This window comes from Scyliorhinus canicula, chromosome 8, assembly GCF_902713615.1.
Source record: "Scyliorhinus canicula chromosome 8, sScyCan1.1, whole genome shotgun sequence".
In the NCBI taxonomy this organism is placed as follows: Eukaryota; Metazoa; Chordata; class Chondrichthyes; order Carcharhiniformes; family Scyliorhinidae; genus Scyliorhinus; species Scyliorhinus canicula.
The window spans coordinates 144,624,901-144,648,360 of record NC_052153.1 but is presented as its reverse complement, the minus strand read 5'-3'; the positions used below and the strand labels follow the sequence as shown (position 1 = coordinate 144,648,360).

Here is a 23,460-nt window from a genome sequence, read left to right as displayed (position 1 = left end):
GATCGCCAGCGCAAAGAGCAGGGGAGACAGGGGGCACCTCTGCCTCGTCCCCTGGTACAGTCGAACATTCTCCGACCTTCTCCCATTCGTAGCCACACTCGCCACCGGGGCCTCATACAGCAGCCTCACCCACCTAACAAATCCCTCTCCAAACCTGAACCTTTTCAACACCTCCCAAAGGTATCCCCACTCCACCCTGTCAAAGGCCTTCTCCGCATCCATTGCTGCCACTATCTCCGCCTCCCCTTCCACTGCCGGCATCATTATGACGTTCAGAAGCCTACGCACATTAGCATTCAACGGCCTCCCCTTCACAAAACCCGTTTGATCCTCGTGTATGACCTGCGGCACGACGTCCTCCACCCTCCTGGCCAATATCTTTGCCAGCAGTTTCGCATCCACATTTAGGAGCGCAATCGGTCTATATGACCCACACTGTAGGGGATCCTTATCCCGCTTCTGGATCAGTGAGATCAGTGCCCTAGACATCATCGGGGGCAAAGACCCCCTCCCTTGCCTCATTAAAGGTCCTCACTAGCAGCGGGCCCAGCAGGTCTGAAAACTGCTTATAGAATTCAACCGGGAACCCATCGGGCCTCGGTGCCTTCCCTGTCTGCATGCTCCCCATCGCGTTAACCAGCTCTTCCAGTCCGACTGGCGTCCCCAACCCCACCACCTGCTCCTCCTGCACTCTCGGAAACCTTAACTTGCCCAGAAAGCGATCCATCTCTCCCTCCTCCACTGGGGGCACTGACCGGTATAGTTCCTCATAAAAAGTCCTAAAAGCCCCGTTGATGCCCCTCGCACTTCGTACCAGACTCCCTCCTCCATCCCTAACTCCCCCTATCTCCCTAGCTGCCTCCCGCTTCCGGAGCTGGTGCGCCAGCATCCGACTCGCCTTTTCCCCATATTCATATACTGCCCCCTGCGCCCTCTTCCACTGCGCCTGCGCTTTCCTGGTGGTCAATAGATCGAACTCCGCTTGGAGGCTACGTCACCTCCTCAAAAGCCCTTCCTCCGGGACCTCCGCGTACCTCCTGTCTACCCTCACCATCTCTTCCACCTGCTTCTCCCTCTCTCTCCTCTCCCCCCTCTCCCTATGTGCCCTGATGGAGATCAGCTCCCCCCTAACCACCGCCTTCAGCGCCTCCCAGGCCACCCCCACCTGCACCTCCCCATTATCGTTAATATCTAGGTACCCCTCTATGCACCTCCGGACCCGCCCGCACGCCTCCTCGTCTGCCAGTAACCCCACCTCTAACCGCCACATTGGACGTTGGTCCCTCCCCTCCCCCAACTCAAGGTCTACCCAATGCGGACCGTGGTCAGAAATGGCTATCGCCGAGTATTCCGCTCCTTCCACCCTCGGAATCAACTCCCTGCTCAAAACAAAAAAGTCAGTCCGGGAGTAAGCCTTGTGGACATGGGAGAAGAACGAGAATTCCCTAACCCCCGGCCTCATAAATCTCCAAGGATCCACCCCTCCCATCTGGTCCATGAACCCCCTCAGCACTTTGGCCGCCGCCGGCCTCCTACCCGTTCTGGACCTAGAGCGGTCGAGTGCTTAGTCCAGCACTGTGTTAAAGTCCCCTCCCATTATTAAACGCCCTGTCTCAAGGTCAGGAATCCGGCCCAACATACGCCGCATGAAGCCCGCATCGTCCCAGTTCGGGGCGTACACATTGACCAGCACCACCTGCTTCCCCTGGAGCTTACCACTTACCATCACATATCTGCCATCGCTATCCGCCACCACACTCGACGTCACAAACGACACTCTCTTCCCCACCAAAATCGCCACCCCCCGGTTCTTCACATCTAAACCTGAATGGAACACTTGCCCAACCCACCCCTTTCTCAACCTTACCTAATCCACCACCCTAAGGTGCGTCTCCTGGAGCATGGCCACATCCGCCCTCAGCCCCTTCAGATGTGCAAACACCCGTGACCGTTTGACCGGTCCATTCAGTCGCCTTACATTCCAGGTAACCAGCCGAATCAGGGGGCTATTCGCTCTCCTCTCCTCTCCCCCCCCCCCGCCGATCAGCCATAGCTCTTTCTAGGCCAGCCATGTGCCCGCGTCCCCCGCACGGCCCGTTCCCCACAGTGGCAAATCCTCGTCCCGACCCCCACTAAAAGCCTCAGTTCCCCTTCGGCCCTTCCAGCAACAACATTTCATGACCCCGAGCCAATAGAGTTCAGCAAGTGAAAGGGATATAGATGATTGAGAGTTAAATGCGAGTAAGAACACTGGCATTCACTCTTGTTGACAGTTCAGTTTCTCTGTACAACCAATGCAATCTGATTGCAATTTGAACCATATGCAGGACGCACTGCAGGAACTAGTCAATGCTTTTTCAAAAGTACCTCCCGAACCTGCTACCTCTACAACCTAGAAGTGGAAACACTACCTCCAAGATATTTTCAAAGTTATGCACCATCCTGACGTGCCCTTCTTTGTACTGGGTTAAAATTCTGGAACTCCCTATTGAACAGCACTATGTGAGTACTTTCATTACACTGTCTGCAGTGGTTCAAGAAGACTACTCATCACCATCACCTTAAGCGTACCGAGCGATGGGCAATTCTCATTAGAGAGTTTTCACAGTAACCAAACAGGAAACTAAAAGCACTAAATTAAAAACATTTTAATTTTTTTTGCACGGAGAAAACTATTTGGAAATGCCCATTGTGTGAAGGTAGAAGCTAAAGTACTGATTGTAAAAAAAATATACTTTTTAACTTTCCATTTAAAAAATCTACTAATTATTTACCAGCACTCCATGATTATAAAATTAGTTTTTCAGGATCAGCTCTGTTCATTGAATTCTATTAATCATATTGTCATCAAAAACCCAGTTACACCTGTTTGCTGGCTCTGGGAGGGGCCTTGGTGAAGGCTTTGCAGGAGCACAGGTTTTCTGTGCATGCCCAATATCCTGAAGTTTCAGTCACTTTCACACAGGTAATGTTGTGAATATCGATAATCTTTAGTCAACTGCCCCCTCTACTGCCGCTCATAAAACCAGGCCCACGTTGTGTAAAACCAAATTAACACTGCTGCCTTTACAGTAAATGAGAATGAAGGAACAGGGACAGAAAGATGGAAACAATTGAAAATCTCAAATACACCATGAATAATAAACGTAAGAAGTTACCTTGTGGCTCTTCAAGTGCACAACAAGCCAAGGAAAGTGTGAAGTTTGTGGACCCTGACTTTGAAGAATTGTAAATAGTTGACATTAAGATTAATTTTCAGTTTCTCTGATATTCGCCGAATCATATTTGGAATTGCAGAATCACAGCACAGAAGGTGGTTCTTCCATTGTTCCAGCTATTTGAAGAGACATCAGACCATAAGACATAGGAGCAGAATTAGGCCACTCGGCCTATCGAGTCTGCTCTGTCATTCAATCATGGCTGATATTTTTCTCATCCCCATTCTCCTGCCTTCTCCCCATAACCCCTGATCCCCTTATTAATTTATCTCTGTCTTAAAGACACTCAGTGATTTGGCCTCCACAGCCTTCAGCGGCAAAGGGTTCCACAGATTCACTACCCTCTGGCTGAAGAAATTTCTCCTCATCTCTGATATCCAATTATCTCCACTCTTTGACTCTATGACTACCCTGCTCTTTTCCCATAGCTCTATAAATTTATCTTTTTCAAACACATATCCAATTCAGTTTTGAACATTTCTGTTGAATCCCTTTCCACTGTGCTTTCAGGCAATGCATTCCAGATAAATATAACTCATTATGTGGATAAATGTCATAAATGACTTAAACACTTAGCTAACAGTTTAGAACTGACCAGAACTACATGAGTGAATTGTAACTCGTATCTCAATCCTGGCTATATCCTAGTCTTATGTTACTACTTGGAACATCTGTTTTTTTTTTGTAATCCTGAAGCTCCAATACGATTATAAATATAATCTATTAATCTCAAATTACTTCATCAGAAAGTGTATTGTTTTGTGGATGCTAGAAGCCAATTTCAAGCATCATAATTTAGATTTTCCAGATAACTCTTGTTTTTTTTTCAGAAACTAACACGGGCGTAACAATGGAAAGGCAGGTTTTCAGAATCTGGCCACTCTCTGCACCAGACATCATCTACTATCTGCAGATAAGTTGGGAGAAAGACCAAGACCTAGGAAGTGGTTTTACTGTGACTATCTGCAATGGAGAACAGGCTTGGAGTGGAAGAGGTATTATTTATTTTTTTTACCTTTTGTTTTTGTTCTCTTGTCACTGGAATAAAATCTGTATTTTCCCATTTAGATTTGCTGTCTGATGCCAGTGTCTGTAAACTTGATGTGCGATCTCAAATGTGGTGGCCTGTTTATAGAGGAGCGCCAGCATGGAGGACATGATTGCTGCATTTAGCCTGCACAAGGAGGACTTTTTGGGAAGACAAATTCACAAGACCAATATCTTCTGGGCCGTTTACACATAGAACATAGAAATATACAAATGAGGAGCAGGAGCAGACCACTTGGTCTCTCAAGCCTCATGGCTGATCTGATTGTAATGTCAACTCGTCAACTCCACATTCCCACATACCTTCCATAACTTTACATCCCCTTGCTTATCAAGAATCTATCTACCTCTGCCCTAAAAATATTCAAAGACTGGCCAATGTTTTCTGGCCCTTCCAGCCTGTATGACCATCCGTTCTGCTGATGGTGACCCCCTGTCATGGGTTTCCCAATGGCGGAGGATGTGAGCCAAGGGAAAATCTATTGACATCAGCCGGATTAGAGGATCCCGCCACCGGCCAATGGCGGGCTGCCTCTGAAAAATGGAGGGGGGGGTTGGGGGAGGTGGTGCGGGGGACGGGACGGGACGGTGATGGGATGGAAAGTCCTGCCCACTGTTCCATTGCCTTTTGAGTGAAAGAGTTCCAAATACTCATGACCCTCTGAGAGAGAACAGAGGGTTCTGTTTTATATTACTTTTTTAATATAAATCTTTTTATTAAAGTTTGCGTTTTTACAATGTACAAGAAATGGATGAAACGGTTATAATTTACAATTTAGACGTTCCTTCCCCCCCCCCCCCCCCCATTTTTTGCTGTCTCTGTGTCCCATCCCAGGCCCTTCCCTTCACCAGGGATGGTTTGTTCTGATGTTTGTTTTACTCTTGTAACTTTGTAACTTACCTGTTAGGGGGTCCTTGAGCCCCCTCACCTAACCTCGTAAGGGCAGGGCACCAATCATTGGCACAGGAAACCTGGCACCACGAGAGTGCCCAATTGGCAGTTTCAAGGTGCCAGGTTGGCAGTGCCAAGTTGCCTGGGGGCAGTGGGAGTGCCAGTGTACCACCCTGCCCAGAGCCCGAGCACCAGGGGGTCTTCGCTGACCTGGGAGACCCACCCAGGTGCCATTACACCTGGTCCATGTTTGTGTGGACCAGTGCTAAATGTCGCCATGGCGAGGTCTCCCAGGTGCAAGCATTTAAATATGTAAATCTGGATCCCACCGTCTCGTAAGACATCTTGTTGGGTCTCGCGAGATGTTCGGGCCGCTTGTGAGATTTAACGGCCTTGTTGAGTCACCGAGTCGGGAGCGACGAGGCCATTGATCGCTTGGCCGGTTTTAATTATGGTCTACATTCCCTGTTTTCGTGAACATAAGTTACATGCTTAATTCAACCCTTTGAATGTTGTTTGACTGCAGGCAATTATTTAGTGCTTTGGTAAAAACTCAGTTTGGGTTGAAATTCAAGAATGTTGTTTTTGTATACCAGAAATCCAAGGATCCAGCAGGAGGGAACAGACTTTTGTCGCATACTATAAGGAATGAAGTTGTTTCCTCTTACACAATTTCCTAAGTTGGAAAGGAAACAATTTTTAAATCTGTATAATAATCAGTTAAATGGATCATTACTTCATAAAAGAATGGAGAAATGATCTTGATGTGCTGCTGTAAATCTACTCTAGAAATCACAAGGTGTGACTGTGTGCTTCTCCTTGATGTGCGGGTAGATTTTGTTTGCCTTTATAGCCTGGGCATCAACATTGTGTGGGCATTGTCCATAAAACAAAATCTGGCAGGCTCTGTTAATGGGGTGCTATTTCCTTTCTGCACTGCACCCAAATGATGCTCAACACCTCGGCAGTAAAGTGAAACTTTGTGGTAAAAGATGTGCTGCGAAAATTAAGATGTAGAATAACTAAACTCAACCCAAGTTAATTTGTTGCGTTGATGCATATGTAATCCTGTCAACATTTTTATATTGTTGCAAAGACAAAAAAACTTACTGTGAAGTAAAACAGGTGTGCTGCAGACTCAATCCTACATCAGTATTATCAGTGAGTCTTGTGTGCTTGGACTTTTCATCAAAGTAAGTGCAACGAATCAAGCAATAAATAATATGAAATCTATTATGCTATGCCAGAGCTTTAACTGGACAAAACTAAATCAGGGGCTGGTTTAGCACAGGGCTAAATCGCTGGCTTTGAATGCAGACCAAGGCAGGCCAGCAGCGCGGGTTCAATTCCCGTACCGGCCTCCCCGAACAGGCGCCGGAATGTGGCGACTAGGGGCTTTTCACAGTAACTTCATTTGAAGCCTACTTGTGACAGTAAGTGACTTTCATTTTCATTTTCAATTGATTTTATGATTTTCATGTAAGCAGCAAATGGCTCACTTCATTTAGCATGAGAAACTGACGCTGTTGAAACTTTTTTCCAGAAAGGAGAATAAAATATTCTTGCTGAATAATGTCATGTAGAGGCTGCAATTGGAACTTGTGGTAAAACTATCTTTCTGATTTTAGTTTATTCCAAATATGTTGAATGTGGAGCTTCTTCCAAAATAGGTGCTGGTGGCTTTGTCAAGTAAAGGTGTAGCATGAATAAAAATAGTGCACATCACTCTTTTCTCAGCGTAGTTTAAAAGGTGACATTTCTTTTCCAAAGTGTACTTGCTGACCTGCAGTGGCTCTTCGTCCACCAAGACATCGATACATTCTAATCCTTGTTTTCAATTTCCTTATGGCCTCATCCTTCCCTAAGTCGACCTCTCCTCGCCCTCCAATACCTTTTGCGTTCCTCCAGTCTGGCATCTTACGCATCCCAAGTTCTTTGCATCCACATGGTTAATGCTTATTGTTAGTTTATAATGGTGGAATCATACAGCAGCTTGTCTTTTACCATCAACAAACTTATTGCGCATCCAACTAGACAGAAATACAAACTCCATATAAAATCCCCACCGTAAATGTTCTAGCTGTGTCCACTTATACTTTATTTATGTATTTCACCAGGCTTATACTCACCTGTCCTAATATAATCTTATGTGGCTCAGTTTCAAACTCTGTTGGTGCTACAGTGGAGCAGGCTGAAGGGGCTGTTTGTTGCCTGTTTCTGTTCTTGTCTTCCAATGTGAAGCACCTTCTGACATTTACTATTTTAATGGTGTGACTTTAATGCAAGTTGTTGCACCAACTGCACCGTTAAAAGTTCTGTTTAAGCTCCATTTCACTCCAGTTCAGTTAGAACTCGTGCAATTGTTCAGATTATGCCAATATTTATTTCCCCTCTGTTGGTAGAACTCCCCTGCAATATGGAATGATGTCACACATACATATCAAGCTAAAAATATATCAGCTTCAGTAAATGTGACAACTCCTAAATGGTGTTACTGTGATAGGAATTGGTTACAACAATTTTTGGTGAAATTTAAACTAGCTTGCTGTGTGGAAAAACTGGGAATGCATGGAACACCTGTTTTACATCCTGCCTAATAATTACTCTCCATTGATGTAAAGCATAAAACCAGCTTGGCATCCAATCTTGTCGGTCTTCTCCAGTGGATGGATTAGGTAAAAATTTCAACCCTTGTGCTTTAAGTGATATTGAATTGAAGGAAAGAAAATATTTTGAGTACATGAAAACCTAAAGTGGAAAATCCAAATGTCAATGGTACATGATTTATGAGGCATTCCTGGGGTGTCTGGAGATGTATCCCTCAGAAAATGTTGCATTCTGGCTCATTTTAAACACTTCACAATTTAGAAAGTAAAACCAAAATGACTAACGTTTTTAACAGAATAATGTTCACAAATGTTATCTCAGGAACCACTTGACCACATCCTGATCCATTTCAGAAACACTTCAGCCCCTCCAGCTCCACGACACTTTAACACAACAGAGCCTTTCATTTATGTATAGCTTTTAATATAAACAACATCCTTAGTGATTAATTAACTGGAAGGTGAAATTGCTTGGCACATTTAATTTGCCTATTCTATTCACAGTGTCAGATAATCAAATAACTCTGGAAGCAAAAGAGGCTGAAATGGACAGAGAAAAATATGTGGATGAACTTCGGCAAGCATTGACAACGGGTGAAGAAAGAGTGAAAAACTACAGCTTTGACTTTTTTAAGGATAATGACAAAGAAGTTTTCCATTTCTCATATGAAAAGCTTTTAAAAGACATCTCAGTAAGTACAGTTCAGTTTTCTACTTCCAGGACAATGGTTTTATTTGGGTAAAGGGATAAGAATATTAAATGGGTAATTATTTATGAATGTGCTTTCCAAACTTGGAAAAACGTATTTTGCAAAAACTTTTCTCCTAATCTCCTGATTTACTCAAATGGCCATAAATCAATGGAAATGGAACATGTTAGCTCCTGATATGAACATACCGGCATATTTTAATTCTGTGGCTGGGATTTCACCCCTGAACCAGATCGTGTTGGCGCCACAGTTCAGGAGCATCGTGTTCGCTTCGGCGACCATCACAAAATCTGTTAAGGGGCTCTCCCATTATTCACAGCTGCATCGGCGCCGGGCACGATGCGGCCTCAGAATCATGTCAGGATATTCTAGCTGATTGCATTAAAGCAGTAGATAATACATTTTTAAACAAACAATGCAGCAATCTCAGCTGATGCCATTACTTTTTATAGCCCCTCAGCTTTCCCCATCCTGGCTGTTTTAGTCTCCTCACACGTGCTTACCATTGACTGTGTTCTATTCAATCTTCTGCCATTTCTCAATCGTGCCTTGTAATAGCCTGATATCACAGATGGTGATTGTAAAAGTAATTCAGTAGTACTTCAATGGCTGTGAAACACTTATCGGACATCTTGTTATACAAATTCTTTTTTCTTTGAAAAAATAGAATAATTTGCTTTTTTACAAAATATTTGCACATGCTATTATTTTAAAGAGAGTGTTAGTTGAAATGTATAAACTATCCCACCGTTAATAATGTAATCTCTTTACATGATGTGTTATGATCCCAAGTCAGACCCCCAAGTATCTGGTTAAGGACTGATAACCTTTTGTTGAAATAGGCAAATTTTGAGGTTCAGAACATTTGCTAATTGAATAAAACCACAAGATTCCACGGGTTTTGAACAAAGATGAATTTAACAGGGTTATAATGATAAAACAATCTACAATATCTATCTTTTACTCTAACATTCAGGATTAATATGAGGTACATATGAATTAACAGGGTTGAACAGACCACACTGCACAATAAATGCAATCTGCGAACAAAACAGATTCCATGGAATTCTCAACAATCCACCCAAACTTGAGTGACACAGTGAGTCAAGCAGTCTTAATGGAACTGCATCTCTCTCATGAGGGATTTCAATCTTCACCTTCGAAGATCTCATCTTGGAATTCTCTCCAAGCATTGCTCCAACTTGAATGACTTCAACAATGGTCCACCCCGCAGGGTTTTAATCTTGCCCTCGGAGTTCCCCTGGATTCCCTAGTCTACACTTAAACACAAACACACAAGCAACATTAGCTCGTTGGCTATGCCAAGTTCTATGTTCTAAACAGAACACTAATGCTCCCAAGGGATATTTTTGCCCCAGAGACCTGTAGTATGGAGTCACCAACGTTCGCCTGCCTTCTTGGATCTCCAGGGCTTTCGTTTGAGCTCTCTTCTTAAGCTTTGCGACTCATGGTCCTTTTCTTATTTGGAGCTTATTTTCCCTCTGCTTCTCTCTTTTTAACTTAATTGGGACCTGTTGTGGTCCCCTATCTTTGTCCCTTGCCAGGAACTCTTTTAGGGACCTTTCTCTCGACATTAAGGTAAGTTTGGATTTCATAACAAATGTTTTTATTAAAATGGTAATGTACATTCCCTCGACAGTTATTTGAGCTTTTATGATGCAACTTGGCAGTTTATTATGGTATGCACAGGATTATTTTAAAAATGGAGGATTTGTACATACGTTTTGCATGTGCCCATAATATTCCTTAAGATCATTAATGGTAATTTTATATTTCAATTAAAGATAACAGGAGAATTTTTCTTGTTGATTTACAAGTCGATCTACATGGAGAAGTGCATGTTTGTGTGATTGCAACAACAGCACACTGTAGCACTTCATGATGCTTTTCTGTCATTCTTATCATTAGAACCTTTCATGGGTGAAATATTGGAATCTGGCTCTGGATGTATTAATCAAATGGAGACTTTTTTGTCAAAGCACTAACTTCTGGGAGACTGCACTGCAATTGTGTTAGCGTTTTTTGCTAGAAGCTGCAATGTGCATCACCAGTGTTTACCAATGAAAGTCAGAAGCCCAGCCATTGCAATTGATTAAAGGGCAGGCTGGAAATTCAAGGAACCTGGGCGGTGTATTGCTGTTCTAAATGAAGTACAGAGGACATATTTATTTTTAAATATATCTCATCATCCCTTTATTAGTTGTATGCTAAAGCTCATTTCTCTGTTTCAAGGAGCTATGACCTCTCAAGGTATTGCAAAAATTGAATTGGACTACATTTCTGTTTGAAAAAGCAAACGTCTTCCAACTATCCCACTTAAATTCCCAAATGCCACATAAAATGTACTGCAGATGCTGGAAATTTAAACAAAGTTGAAAAGCTGGAAATCTCAGCCGGTCAGGCTGCATCTGCAGAGGGAGAAACCAAGTTAACGGTTCAGTTTGGTGACTTTTCTTCAGAACCCTGTTGAAAGGCCATTAACCTGAAGTGTTAACTCTAGTTTTCAGATAAGAGTTTTCTGATTTTATTTTAGCTGGAGTTTATCCATCTGAGGATAAGAACTTCAGTCCTGTCTGAGCAGAGACAATCATTGATAAAACAACATATTAGAAGAATGGAAGCAATATTGACCTTATTTATAAAGTGGTGAATTGGCATTCGTCAATAACTTTGCTGGTGTAGCAAATACATGGTTTATTATGAGTACTAAAAATAATGCAGTGCAGTGTATACAAGAAGAAACCTATGATTTTTTTGTCTTTGGTTGTTTGGTTGACCAAAACTGCTAATAAGATTGCTGTTCTCACTAGCTTTTACATATGTCTGTGAAGTGACCATTGATTATGCTTGTCAATATGCATCAGTGTAAGAACAGGTTATCGCCATTGTAACAAGTAGCTGCATCATGCAGCAGAAACATATATTTAAGGTTTACCGCAAAATAGGTTTCTGTGAGTTCAAGTATGAGGTAAGTGATAAGTCACATCATTAAAATAACAGTGGCCTTAGTATAGTTGGGGCACAGGAAGGCAGTTGTGTGTCATTACCAGCTGCAGTACAAACTGGGCCACCCACACACCAGGCTCAGTGAGGGGCCACCAAAGATTGTAGACTGACCATTCAAACTACTGCCACCTAAACAAACAGCACAACTACAGAGTGAGGCCACGATCTAAGTAGGTGTAAATGTTATTAATCATAGGGTATATTCATGTCATGGGATAGGAGTAGCTTTTGTTAGCTATGGAACAAAATTTTGAAAACAAATAATAGTTTCACTGCAAATGAATTGGTAGTGTTAAGAGAATAGCATTCCAGTTGTTTTTTGTCTTGAAAGTATTAATTTCATGCTGATAAGAAAACTTTCCAATTTGGGAAACTTGACTTGTGTCTTTTTTTAAATTTTTTTTTTATAAATTTAGATTACCCAATTATTTTTTCCAATTAAGGGGCAATTTAGCGTGGCCAATCCACCTACTCTGCACATTTTTGGGTTGTGGGGGCGAAACCCACGCAGACACGGGGAGAATGTGCAAACTCCACACGGACAGTGACCCAGAGCCGGGATCGAACCTGGGACCTCAGCGCCGTGAGGCGGTTGTGTTAACCACTAGGCCACCGTGCTGCCCGACTTGTGTCTTTTGAAGCTCTGCATATAATTATCGTTGACTTCCTTCCAACCAACCACAATATTTTCTATTTTGCTATATGAACATTTTAATACAAACTAAATTATCATATCCTTTTTGGTATTGCCATGAATTAAGAATTAACCTGTCATTGGTGTATATTTTCTTATTCCTAATAATTATTCAGAATTGCGCATCTGTGCAAAGAATTTCTCAAACTGCGATCAACAAACTATAATTATAACAACAAATACGATGACAGAAGTTTGTGATGAGCCATGCTTTTCGTTTGGGTTCAAAAGCTACTTGGCTCAGGGATGACGGGTGACCTGGACTTTTAGATGAGTTCAAAGTTACAGTGGGTGCAAGATGGCAGGTTGGCCAGGAGCACATTAAACTGGGCAAGGTAACAGGCATGAATAAGGATTTCTGCAGCAAACATGTTGAGGCAGAGACAGGGATAGGGATGAGTGATGATGCAGTGGAAATGCGCTGTTTTGGTGATTGAGTCAACATTAGGTCAGACGCTTATTTCAGGATTAAATACAATACCATGGGCAAAACAATTTCTATGGTGCATTTAATGTGAAAAACTAGAAGTCCTCGGGTGTTCCACAAATGAAGTAGATGGGGAAACAGGAAAAGTGACCAAAAATTTTTAAAATAAATAAAGTTTTAAAGGAAAATTGGCCAAGGAAGGTATTTTGAGACAGACTTTAAAAGAGGAGTGGAATGGGAATGTAAGGCTTCAGGATGGAGTACCAGATGATTGGCTAAGACTGTTGAATGCTCTGCAATCAGTGGAGGGGGCTAAATTCAAGGTTAATGAGGCTAAATTCAAAAGAGCAGGGTGTTCATAAAGGTGCAGGAGGTTACAAATGTAAAGCAATGTGCATGGCCACGGTGGGATTTTGAGATGCTGTCACGGAACTTACATTTTCGGACAGGATATAGGCAGCTGCACTTTGGACCAAACTGCTGTTCGTGAAGGATGGAAGGAGTCCATTAAAGTAATCAAGCCAATAGGGGCTGATGTTCTTTTCCTGTTCCAGCAGACCCCCACCATATTATTTTATGCAAACTTTTTCAGATAAGTTTATAAATGAGTGTGAGTGCTTCATCTTGAATGTTGAGGAGCTAGATTTAGCTGGAGGATTGTTGAATTAAATTTTCAGAGAATTAGACATCCTTACATTAACTGATGATGTTCAGATAGCAGTAATCACACGCACATCTTTTTCCATCTGTTCCATTTTTTGCTTTTCCAAAATTCATTCCTTTTATTTTTTCCACATCAAAACCCATCCATCTTTGTTCTTTGATCATGGGTTGTTTACATCTCTGGCAAAGCCACTTTTGTTGTCCATCCTGGAGAAGGTGGAGGTGAGCTTGAGTTTTAATTGCATAAGTAGTCTAGAACTCAAAAGCTGTTAATCTTCACCTGTCAGCTCATTACATCATCACATTTCATAATATGCACACAAGAATTGTTTTCATTCATGATATTTATGAATGTGCTAACAGATGTTCTCTGTGAGACTCCAGGAATCATTCCCCCCTAGAATGTGCTGTTGCCATTTAACATCACTTTCTGTTTCCAATTGCCAAACCGTTTTTCAATCAAACAAGTTCAAGTACATTACTTGAAATACGTAAACATGTTAAATCCTTTTGTTAGTTTGGCACTAAGCCATGCTGACCAGCAGGTATTAAGTTTGATTCCTTGTCTGTGTTTTGTTAGCTGCCCTCAGCTGGAAAGGTAGTTGTTCTATACTGAAAGTATTAGGTGGAGCCACAATGTCTCAACAGCAGGACCACATAAAAATGGAGTATTGGGACAATCTAGTGAGATCTGCAAATACATTTGTTTGTGTTTAGTGCCAATGGTGTTAACATGCTCAGTTGATCTGAAAAGGCAGGCTTTTCTAAAAGCAATAGGAAAGTAAGATGGACAAAATAAAAACTTAATGCAGTTTCTTGACCACTGGATTTTGAGTTCAAAGCGAGGCCAGAATCGCAGGCAAGTGGATGCTAAAAATAATGACTCTGGTCAACGTTCCAATTCCCTGGCTCCATTCCAACCCTGGGCCATTTTTCCCAGAGGTGTGGTAGAGGGGCGGCAAGTCTTCCTGCCCTCATGGTGGATAACTGATTAAACTAATTAAGGACCACTTAAAGACAATTAAAGAAGGAAAACTGGGATTTTCTAGACAGCCTCCAGGTTCCTGAAGGCAGTGTGGGATAGTTTAGCAACCTGGTAGCAGACTGGGGCACCGATGCTCAGGCAGGCATCAAGGCCCCACTCCTTGTCCGAGTGCAGCAGCAGTCATTGGCCACCCTGTAGAGATTTTTTTTTTTTTTTTATCACATCCACTCCAACAATGCTGAGACTATTTTTATTCCACTTTTAGGAAATGTTGGACAGAGAGAGAGAGTCCCCATTTAAACACTCCCTCTCCCTCACTTACCTGCATTGCATCCTGCATGGATGTGGATTAATGTAATGGAAATCACGTTTTGTGGGGATATTCTGAGAGTAATGAGTCGGTAGGCAGTTTGGATTTTGGGAACAGCAGCTTGGAGCTTTGGGACAGTAAAAGGGTGTAGGGCTGCAGGTCAGCCTGAGTGGGAAGGCACGGAGGCTGCAAATATAAAAATCGCTTGTTGTCGCAAGTAGGCTTCAGGGAAGGGAATACATCACAGGATGTAGGAGTGGAAAATATTATTGTGCAAGCACTGTTGGGCCTGCAAAAGTGTAACATGTAAAGGGAAAAAACATTGTTGGGGGTCAGGGAGGATTGAAGCGGGTAGAGTGGGGGGGGGGGGGGGGGACTGAGTCTGTTATTTTTGGGGGCATTGGCTAAGGAAAATAAAGACTGGACCTTCATGAATTCCCACTCCCTTCTAATGCTGGGAAGCATGTTGCAGGTATTTATAGCATTTCACTCCATATTCCTGTAATTCATAGCTGTTTACACTGACTGCTGTCATGAAAAGTCTGATAGCAGTGTTCCAAAGAGTGACCTGTGAAAGTTAATATATTTTTTAAAGCACATGCAGAAGTTTTATTAGTCTAACTAGCTAGACTCATGGGATCACACGTGGAACTCAAGTTTCAGTTCTGAGAATCTTCCTTTCAAAAAGTCTTTGTGTCTTTGGGGAGGGTATAGAAATTAATAGCACAAAAAAGTCAGGCAGTTGGTGCTCTGGATTAAGAGAAATTCGCACAACTGATCTTTTCCCATTAACACAGAATATAGAGAGGGAACAAGTTTTTTTAAGCGTCAAGAGGAATGGATAAATGCACGTACAGGTTGGTTATTTAACTTGGAATTGAGCATAAAGCTGGCAGACATGTTTGAGCATCAACCAATACTTGGAAATTGAAGAACATTTATTTCCTTGCAGAATTTTAGATGTGTGGAATGTAGTCTGTAGTAAAGAAGTTGATGTTTCATGGTTTAGTACTTTAAAAAATGGTTTGATACCTGTGTGGTTAAAGAGAGCATCGGGAATTATTAGGTTAAGTACAGGTGGTGATAATTAATTGCCATGTGTAAGAAGATATTTCCTGAACACCTGGAACAAGCCACTGGTCTGGGATGTAAGATTAGATCTTTTTCTGTTGATTTACTTTTGGGAGACCGGGAGGCATTTTGCATAACCTTTCCTCAGGAGGTTATATGGATTGGCTTGAATCCATGTTGGAAAAAATTGCATGTGGCGTGGTAACAATACTTGGAGGTAACATTGTAAAATGTTTTCTAATAGCAATAGAAAAATAAACAGCTGTAGCATTTAAACCTGTCTCTGTGTTGTGTCGATTGTAAAGTGTATGCCATGTGTAATACTTTGCACTGGAAGATAGTGACCAAGAGTTGGAATTATGGCTGAAACTGGGATCTTCCTGACCGATGTGATCCAGTTCTGTACTAGATAGTACACTTACCAACTGAGTCTTTAGTGATGCCTTAGTCTGAATTTTGTTTATCTTAATTTGATAGTAGATTTTTTTTTAATCAAGCCTGATTTTAACAGAATTTAAGTTTTCTTGCTTTAAAACAGACTTTAATTTTTTGGTGATACTATAAATTCAGACCAAAAATGTTTAGACTCTCGCTCTCTTTTCATGGTCCTCTTTCTTTTTATATTATCCTTTCGTTCCTTGTATCTTCATTCTTTTGGCTTGCCTGCATTCCATCAGGATTCAGATACTTATTTACCTTGTGCCCCTGTTGTCCTACTCCATCTCTATTTGTTCTCATTTTCTTATCCGTGCCACCTACAAACTATTTGTTTAGTGATTTTTTTTCTGACCGTGGTCCAGAAAGTTGCTGCCCAATTCTCCCTGAGGTAATGTAGATTTTTGTCTTACTTGCACAGCTGGGATGTAATTGTTTTGACCAACTGTCCTGAGAGACAGTGTCTTATATTTTGGCTTCCCAGAATTACCCCCTGAATTCCCATAGAAGTTAATGAGACATGAGGTGGTCTGCAAAATAGATTACTCATTGGGCTGGCATTTTAAACTGAATGAGGTAAGTCCTTACTGTTCCCTCCCCATTTTGTTTGCCAGAGAAACAACCAACCAACAGGATTTCGATAAGAGCACAGTTTTATTAATTTATTTCCTAATTATGTCAAATTTTTGTTTTAGCATGCTACATTTTGGAGTAGTTGCTACGTGTTTTGTGTTTGTTAATATTTGATCATGAAAATGTGATAAGCATGTGCAAATAAACTGCCTTTCTTCATATACTTCAGTGTATCTGAGATGGAATAAGTTTGAGATTAAATGCAAAATATGCACACCAATTGTTGAGTGTTACTTTTTATCTGTGGCTGATGCTCATTGAAATAGATAGCAGTCACTATTGCAGTATTGCACTTGGGGTGTAAAGACCAAACGTAGTACTTTGTCCAAACTGGATTACAGTATTGTGGGATAATAGCTCCAAGTGAGGAATTCATTTAGGTAGAGGGGGTAGGGAAAAGGGAAATGCAGAAGGGAATTTGCACAATGGGGTTAGGGAAAACAGGGGAGGACGCATGGGCAGGTGTGGGGAAAAAGAGTGGAGAAAAAGGAACTTGGAAATATTGTGAACTGTGATGATAGTGTTAAACTCCAAAAGGACATAGGCTGGTGGAATGGACGGACATAGGCTGTAGAATGTGTGGGCTAGTGGCAGCTGAAATTTAATGCAGAGAAGTGTGAAGTGAATCATTTTGGTAGGAAGAACAAGGAAAGGCAATAGAAAATAAAGGGTACAATTCTAAAGAGGGTGAAGAAGCGGAGGTATTTGGGCACCTATGCACACAAATCATCAAATGTCACAGAAAAGGTTGAAAGCAGTCAATAAATCACACAGGATACTTTCTAAATAATGGTTTGAGTGCAAAAGCAAAGCTGTTATGATACATCTATATAAAATGCTTGTTTGATCTCAACTGGAGTATTGCTTCCAGGTCTGGGTACTTCTGGGCAAAAAAAAGTGAGTAGGCATAAATGGGTCATTTTGGAATCGACATGATGTAATTCGTGGAAGCATTATTATGAGAAGATTTTAAAACGTATTTGTGGGAGTGATGTTTGGAAACTCAAATCGCGGGGATTCTGAGGAGAAATCCGCAGACACTAACTTGGATTCAGAGCGGAATGTGTACATTTGACCACCATCATCTTGTATGCTTAAAAGGGACTACATGTTAATGAGACCTTAAGATGTACTTTGTAATCCATGTTAATCTTTAAATTTGGGCTTATTTGTGAAACTAAGTGGGGAGTAAAGATGTATTATATCATAATTTGTTCATGTTTAATTATTCATTTTGTTCTTGTTAAAACTAATTAGCAGTCCTGTGACTCTCTTCCTCCATTTTTAAACAAAAAATATAAGTTCTGTTTTTTTGAGCCAGGGTTCGAATCTGGGATCTTCCTATCTGGTCATAATATCAACTGGGAACGTAACAAGAGAGACTTCATAAATATGAGATACATAGGAATCTGGGTGTCCTGGTAGCACAGACGTTTGGGGGGACTGAAAGGGAATGGCTTCACATGCGAGGGTCCCAGGTTTGATTCCCCGCTGGTTCACTGTCTGTGCGGAGTTTGCACGTTCTCCCGATGTCTGTGTGGGTTTCCTCTGGGTGCTCCGGTTTCCTCCCACAGTCGACTGACGTGCAGATTAGGTGGATTGGCCACGATAAATTGCCCTTGGTGGCCAAAAAGGTTAGGAGGGGTTATTGGGTTATGGGGATAGGGTGGAAGTGAGGGCTTAAGTGTGTCGGTGCAGACTCGATGGGCTGAATGGCCTCCCTCTGCATTGTATGTTCTATGTTCAAAGTTCTATGTTCACATGAAGCACAAAAAGTTGATTATGCAGACGCAGCAAAAATTAGGAAAGCAGACTAAATGTTTGCATTTATGGCAAAGGGTATGGAATATAACAGGGATATTTTGCTACAGTTGTACAGGATATTGGTAAGACCACATCTGGAGTACTGAATGTAGTTTTGGTTTCCCTATTTTAGAAAGGGTGTAAATGCAAAAGAAGCACCTCTTAGAAGGTTTACTCGACTAATACCTGGAATGGGTGGGTTGTACTTGAGGAAAGGTTGGGCTAGTACCCATGGCAGAATATTAAGAATAATTTGTGATCTTATTGAAGCACATAAACTCTTGAGGAGACTTGAGAGAGTCTAAAACCATGTTTTCCTTTGTTGCGGAGACCAGAACAAGGGACAAGCTTAAAATTAAGGGGTCACCTGTCCCTTTATTACTGCCGGCTGTCCCTGGCCCTGTCTTCCCGGCTATCGGCTCCTCCGCCGCCCTGGCCCTCGTCCGCCAGCTCTTCTGCTGCCTTGGCCCTCATCTGCCAGCTCTTCCTCCGCCCTGGCCCTCGTCTGCCAGCTCTTCCGCGTCCTGGCCCTCATCTGTCAGCTCTCCCGTCGCCCTGGCTCTCGTCCGCCAGCACTTTCGTCGCCCTCGTTTGCCAGCTCTTCCGCCGCCCTGGCCCTCGTTCGCCAGCTCTTCCGCTGCCCTGGCCCTCGTTCGCCAGCTCTTCCACCGCCCTGGCCCTCGTTTGCCAGCTCTTGCGCCGCCCTGCCTTCGACTGCCAGCTCTTCAGCCGTGCTGGCCCTCGTCTGCCAGCTCTTCCGCCACATAGGTAGAATTTTGGGAAAACGTATTAAGGGATTTGGCGGAAAGACAGCTAAGTGAATGTGAGATTCTGTTCAGCCACGTTCTAATGGAATGGGAGAGCAATCTTGTGTTTGAAATGGAATTGAAATTTAAGTAATTATCTGATGTTTAAGTCACTGCAGATGTTTCGTTAAGTGCTCTGTGTTGTGTATTCATTCTGTTTTTAGTGTTTCCTCATGAGCAGGTTGTAGCTGAACATGGCACTGTAAGAAACCAATTGCGTTATGTCATCGGCTTTGTGCGTTGGCAACCGGGCATCTAACATCTTCAAAATAAGCCTCTACATTTTGGTTGAACCTCCATGGCCTGTGGACTTGACCTTAAATCCATTGCATAAAAACTGCCAACAAAGTGGCAAACAGTGGTTTTAGGCACCTGAAGAAACAATAAATAATTGAAATTGTTGTTGCTACATGAAAGTTGGCAAAGGGGGAGCCAAACAACAGTTGCAGCCATTGGAAGTCCTAAAAATCACCGAAAAACCCGAAGCAAACAGTCTTGGAGAGAAGCTCACCACATGCTCTGCCTGAAACTAGCTCTGTAGCAGAGTAGCGAGTACTCTGCAACAACAAACTTCGAGCTGGGATTGTTGCAAAACACAAACAAAAACAGGCTGAGTTCAGTTGTGGTTGTTTTTGGAAGAAAGGAAGCAAAGTAGTGCTAAACATTCGTGGAACATTGCCCACACACCGGTCCTTCTGTAGAGAAAAATGGCAGGAGCTTTTTGGCACCACAGGATGGTTTGATGAGAACACAGTGATTGAGCTCATGTACAGAACTATTTTGTTCAAGCTATTTTGTTCAAGGGGCTGGTTTAGCTCACTCGGCTAAATCGCTGGCTTTTAAAGCAGACCAAGCAGGCCAGCAGCACGGTTCAATTCCCGTACCAGCCTCCCCGGACAGGCGCCGGAAGGTGGCGACTAGGGGCTTTTCACAGTAACTTCATTGAAGCCTACTCGTGACAATAAGCGATTTTCATTTCATTTTCAGATAGCAGTAGGTATAAAGGTCCCAACATTCCTGAGCGTAATGAAAAGGGGGGAACATTTAACCTCCTTCTGAACCCGGTAGACCCAGAATAGCCAAACCCAAAAGCACAACCACTATTCATCGAAACCTTTAGACATCACAGATTTAGATTTCATAAGCGCAATCAAGAAGAAGGTGAATCGATTACACAGTTTGTAGCTACTCTGAAAAGACTGGCTGAACACTGCAAATTCGGGGATGTGTTAAATGATAAAATCAGAGATAGATTAGTCTGTGGTTTAAGGGCGAAGGTATTTAAAAGTGGTTATTAATCAAAAGCAGCCTGGTCTTAAAAGAGCTTTGGCAGTTACTGTATCCATGGAATTAGCAGCCAAAGTTGAGTTCCAGCACAAGAATTCACAAGATGTTGGCTGAAACTCGAACACGAATACTGACTTATACTTGCCACAGATGTACTTAGGAGCAGATTGTTGGTGCAAAAACATCATGTGCAGAAATTGTGGCAGAAAGGACCTTATTGCACGCACTTGTTGGAAAGTTTCAGGCAAAGTTGCAGGAAGCAACAGCCGAATAAAACAAATGACAAGCTGAATCAAGGAAAAAGTGTCCACATGGTACAAAAAGGATATAAGAAGGAATTTGATTCCCGGTCCGAAGATGAACTGCCATTAAATTGTATTCGCTATTGCTGGTGCAACAAACCAATATTGTGTCACTTCATTATCGGATGGTTAGCTGGTGAAAATGGAGGTGGACGCTGGGCAGCCGTCTTGTTAGTGCCAGAAACTCTTTATCAAGAAAAGCTCCGACATATTGCTCTGCAATCCTCAAAGATAATGTTAAAATCAATACTGGAGAAGTGGTTTTGTTGAGGGCTGTAATGATGTAACAGTGTGATTAAACGGACAGATGGTGCACTGGTTCTTGCGCATAGTTCTAGGAAATTGAATGGGAAGAACCTGGCTGAAAAACATCAGATTAAATTGGGCTGAGGTAAATCTCATGACAGATTCCAAACCACGCCTACCCACATCTGGGCGCTGGTTTAGCAAGTTCGGCAAAACAGCTGGCTTGTAATGCAGAACACAGCCAGCAGCACGGGTTCAATTCCCGTACCAGCCTCCCCAAACAGGCGTCGGAATGTGGCAACTGGGGGCTTATCACAGTAACTTAATTGAAGCCTACTTGTGACAATAAGTGATTATTATTATTATTATCTTGAAGAAACATGCCATTGTCTTCAATGGTGAGCTGGGAAGCATGAAGGATATCTCAGTAAAGTTGAAGATCAAGGAAGAAAGTCGGACAAGATGCTTAAAGGCTCGGCCAGTGCCAGGCACAATCAGACCTAAGGTAGAGGCAGAATCAGATTGGCTGGTCAGAATGGGAGTCCTTGAATCCATTAATATGAGTGATTGAGCTACGCTGATTATTTACATGATGAAAAAGATGGATCTGTACACTTTTTTGTGGCACTTTTAAAGTCACTATTAATCCTGTGTGCAAGACAGTATGCTCTACCCCCGATTGATGATCTATTCGCTGGATTGGCGGACGGGCACCACTTCAGCAAAAGTTAAGCATATCTCCAAATGAATGTGGATCAGGATTTACAGATGATTGTGACACACAAAATGTTATTTCAATACGAAAGAATATCTTTTATCATAATTTCAGCGCCAGCGGTGTTCCAACGAGCTATGGTTCAAATCTTAAGTGAATTAGATGGACTCCAGTGCTACCAAGATGACATCTTGGTGACTGGGAAGAATGAAGAAGAACATCTCTGCAACCTAGGTGCCACATTCCAGATATTAGAAGATTATGAATTAACAGCCAAAAACAAAAATGTGAATTTTTACAATCTACAATTGAATATTTGGGTCATGTGATCCACACCAAGGGACTAAATAAATCGCCTTTAAAAGCCAAAGCCCTGAGGCACCTACACCTCAAAATGTGAACTGAAGCTGATCCTTTGTAGATTTACTAGATTACTACGGAAGGTTTGTCCCTAATCTGGCAACTGTTCTAAAACTCTTGCAGTCTACTGTGTTGAAATAAATAGTGGAAATGGGTGAATGAATGTGAGAGAACATTCATGCAAGTTAAAGAAGCGCTCCTCAAGTCAGAAGTCCTGACATATTTTGATCCAAATTTACGCATGTAACTGGCATCTGACGCATCACTTTATGGGGTTGAGGTGACCGTTTTCCATATTACGGCTATAGGTGAAGATAAGCTGATAGCCTTTGCGTCGAGGACTTTGAATAAGGCTGAAAGCAGTTATGTGCAGTTAGAGAAAGAAGCCCTCGGAATCATTTCTGGAATAAACGGTTTTACCAATTCCTGTATGGGAGGAAATTTTCTTTATTAACAGATAATCATCCACTCATGATTTTTGGACTCCATACTATAACTCCATCACTGGCAGCAAGGAGAATGCACAGGCGGGCTTTGCTTTTGTTAGCCACACATACATGATCAAGTATTGTCAGTCGGGGCAGCACGGTGGCGCAGTGGGTTAGCCCTGTTGCCTCACGGCGCCGAGGTCAGCCCTGTTGCCTCACGGTGCCGAGGTCCCAGGTTCAATCCCGGCTCTGGGTTATTGTCGGTGTGGGGTTTGCACATTCTCTCTGTGTTTGCGTGGGTTTCGCCCCCACAACCCAAAGATATGCAAATTAGGTGGATTGAACACGCTAAATTTCACCTTCATTGGAAAAAAAAATGAATTGGGTACACTAAATTTATTTTAAAAAAGTATTGTCAGTCAAACCTTCATGCGAACGCAGATGGACTCTCCCGACTACCCTTAGCAAATAGTTTGTCGATAAGCAGTTTGTGTGGAAACATTTTCTACTTCAAGCATGTAGACAGTACTCTTGAAACCGCAGGACAGGCAAAGAGGCATGCCAGATATGATCCAGTATTGTCAGAGATTATGGATGTGGTGCTTCGACACGAAACCTCAGGAGCAAACCTTAAGTTGAAATCAAATTCCATCCCAAGACATGAATTATACGGACAGGTAGGCTGTCTCCTCTAGGCAATGAGAGTCTTCATTCCATCTTTATTAAGAAAACATGTATTAAACCAACTGTCGGAAGTCATTGTGGTATTGTAAGGATAAAGCTAGATGGCCAGGA

General features: G+C 42.4%; 1 protein-coding gene across 3 annotated transcripts in view; it reads left to right on the top strand.

Annotated features, from left to right (window-relative positions):
* xrcc4 (X-ray repair complementing defective repair in Chinese hamster cells 4) overlaps positions 1 to 23,460 on the top strand; it is a 581,072-nt gene that overhangs the window by 31,208 nt on the left and 526,404 nt on the right. For all 3 annotated transcript variants that reach the window (XM_038805363.1, XM_038805362.1, XM_038805365.1), the window contains 2 exons: positions 4,049 to 4,213; positions 8,268 to 8,455. In XM_038805363.1, the coding sequence (XP_038661291.1) occupies positions 4,069 to 4,213; positions 8,268 to 8,455 (333 nt within the window). In that variant the 5' untranslated portion in view covers positions 4,049 to 4,068. The remainder of the gene's footprint in view (positions 1 to 4,048; positions 4,214 to 8,267; positions 8,456 to 23,460) is intronic.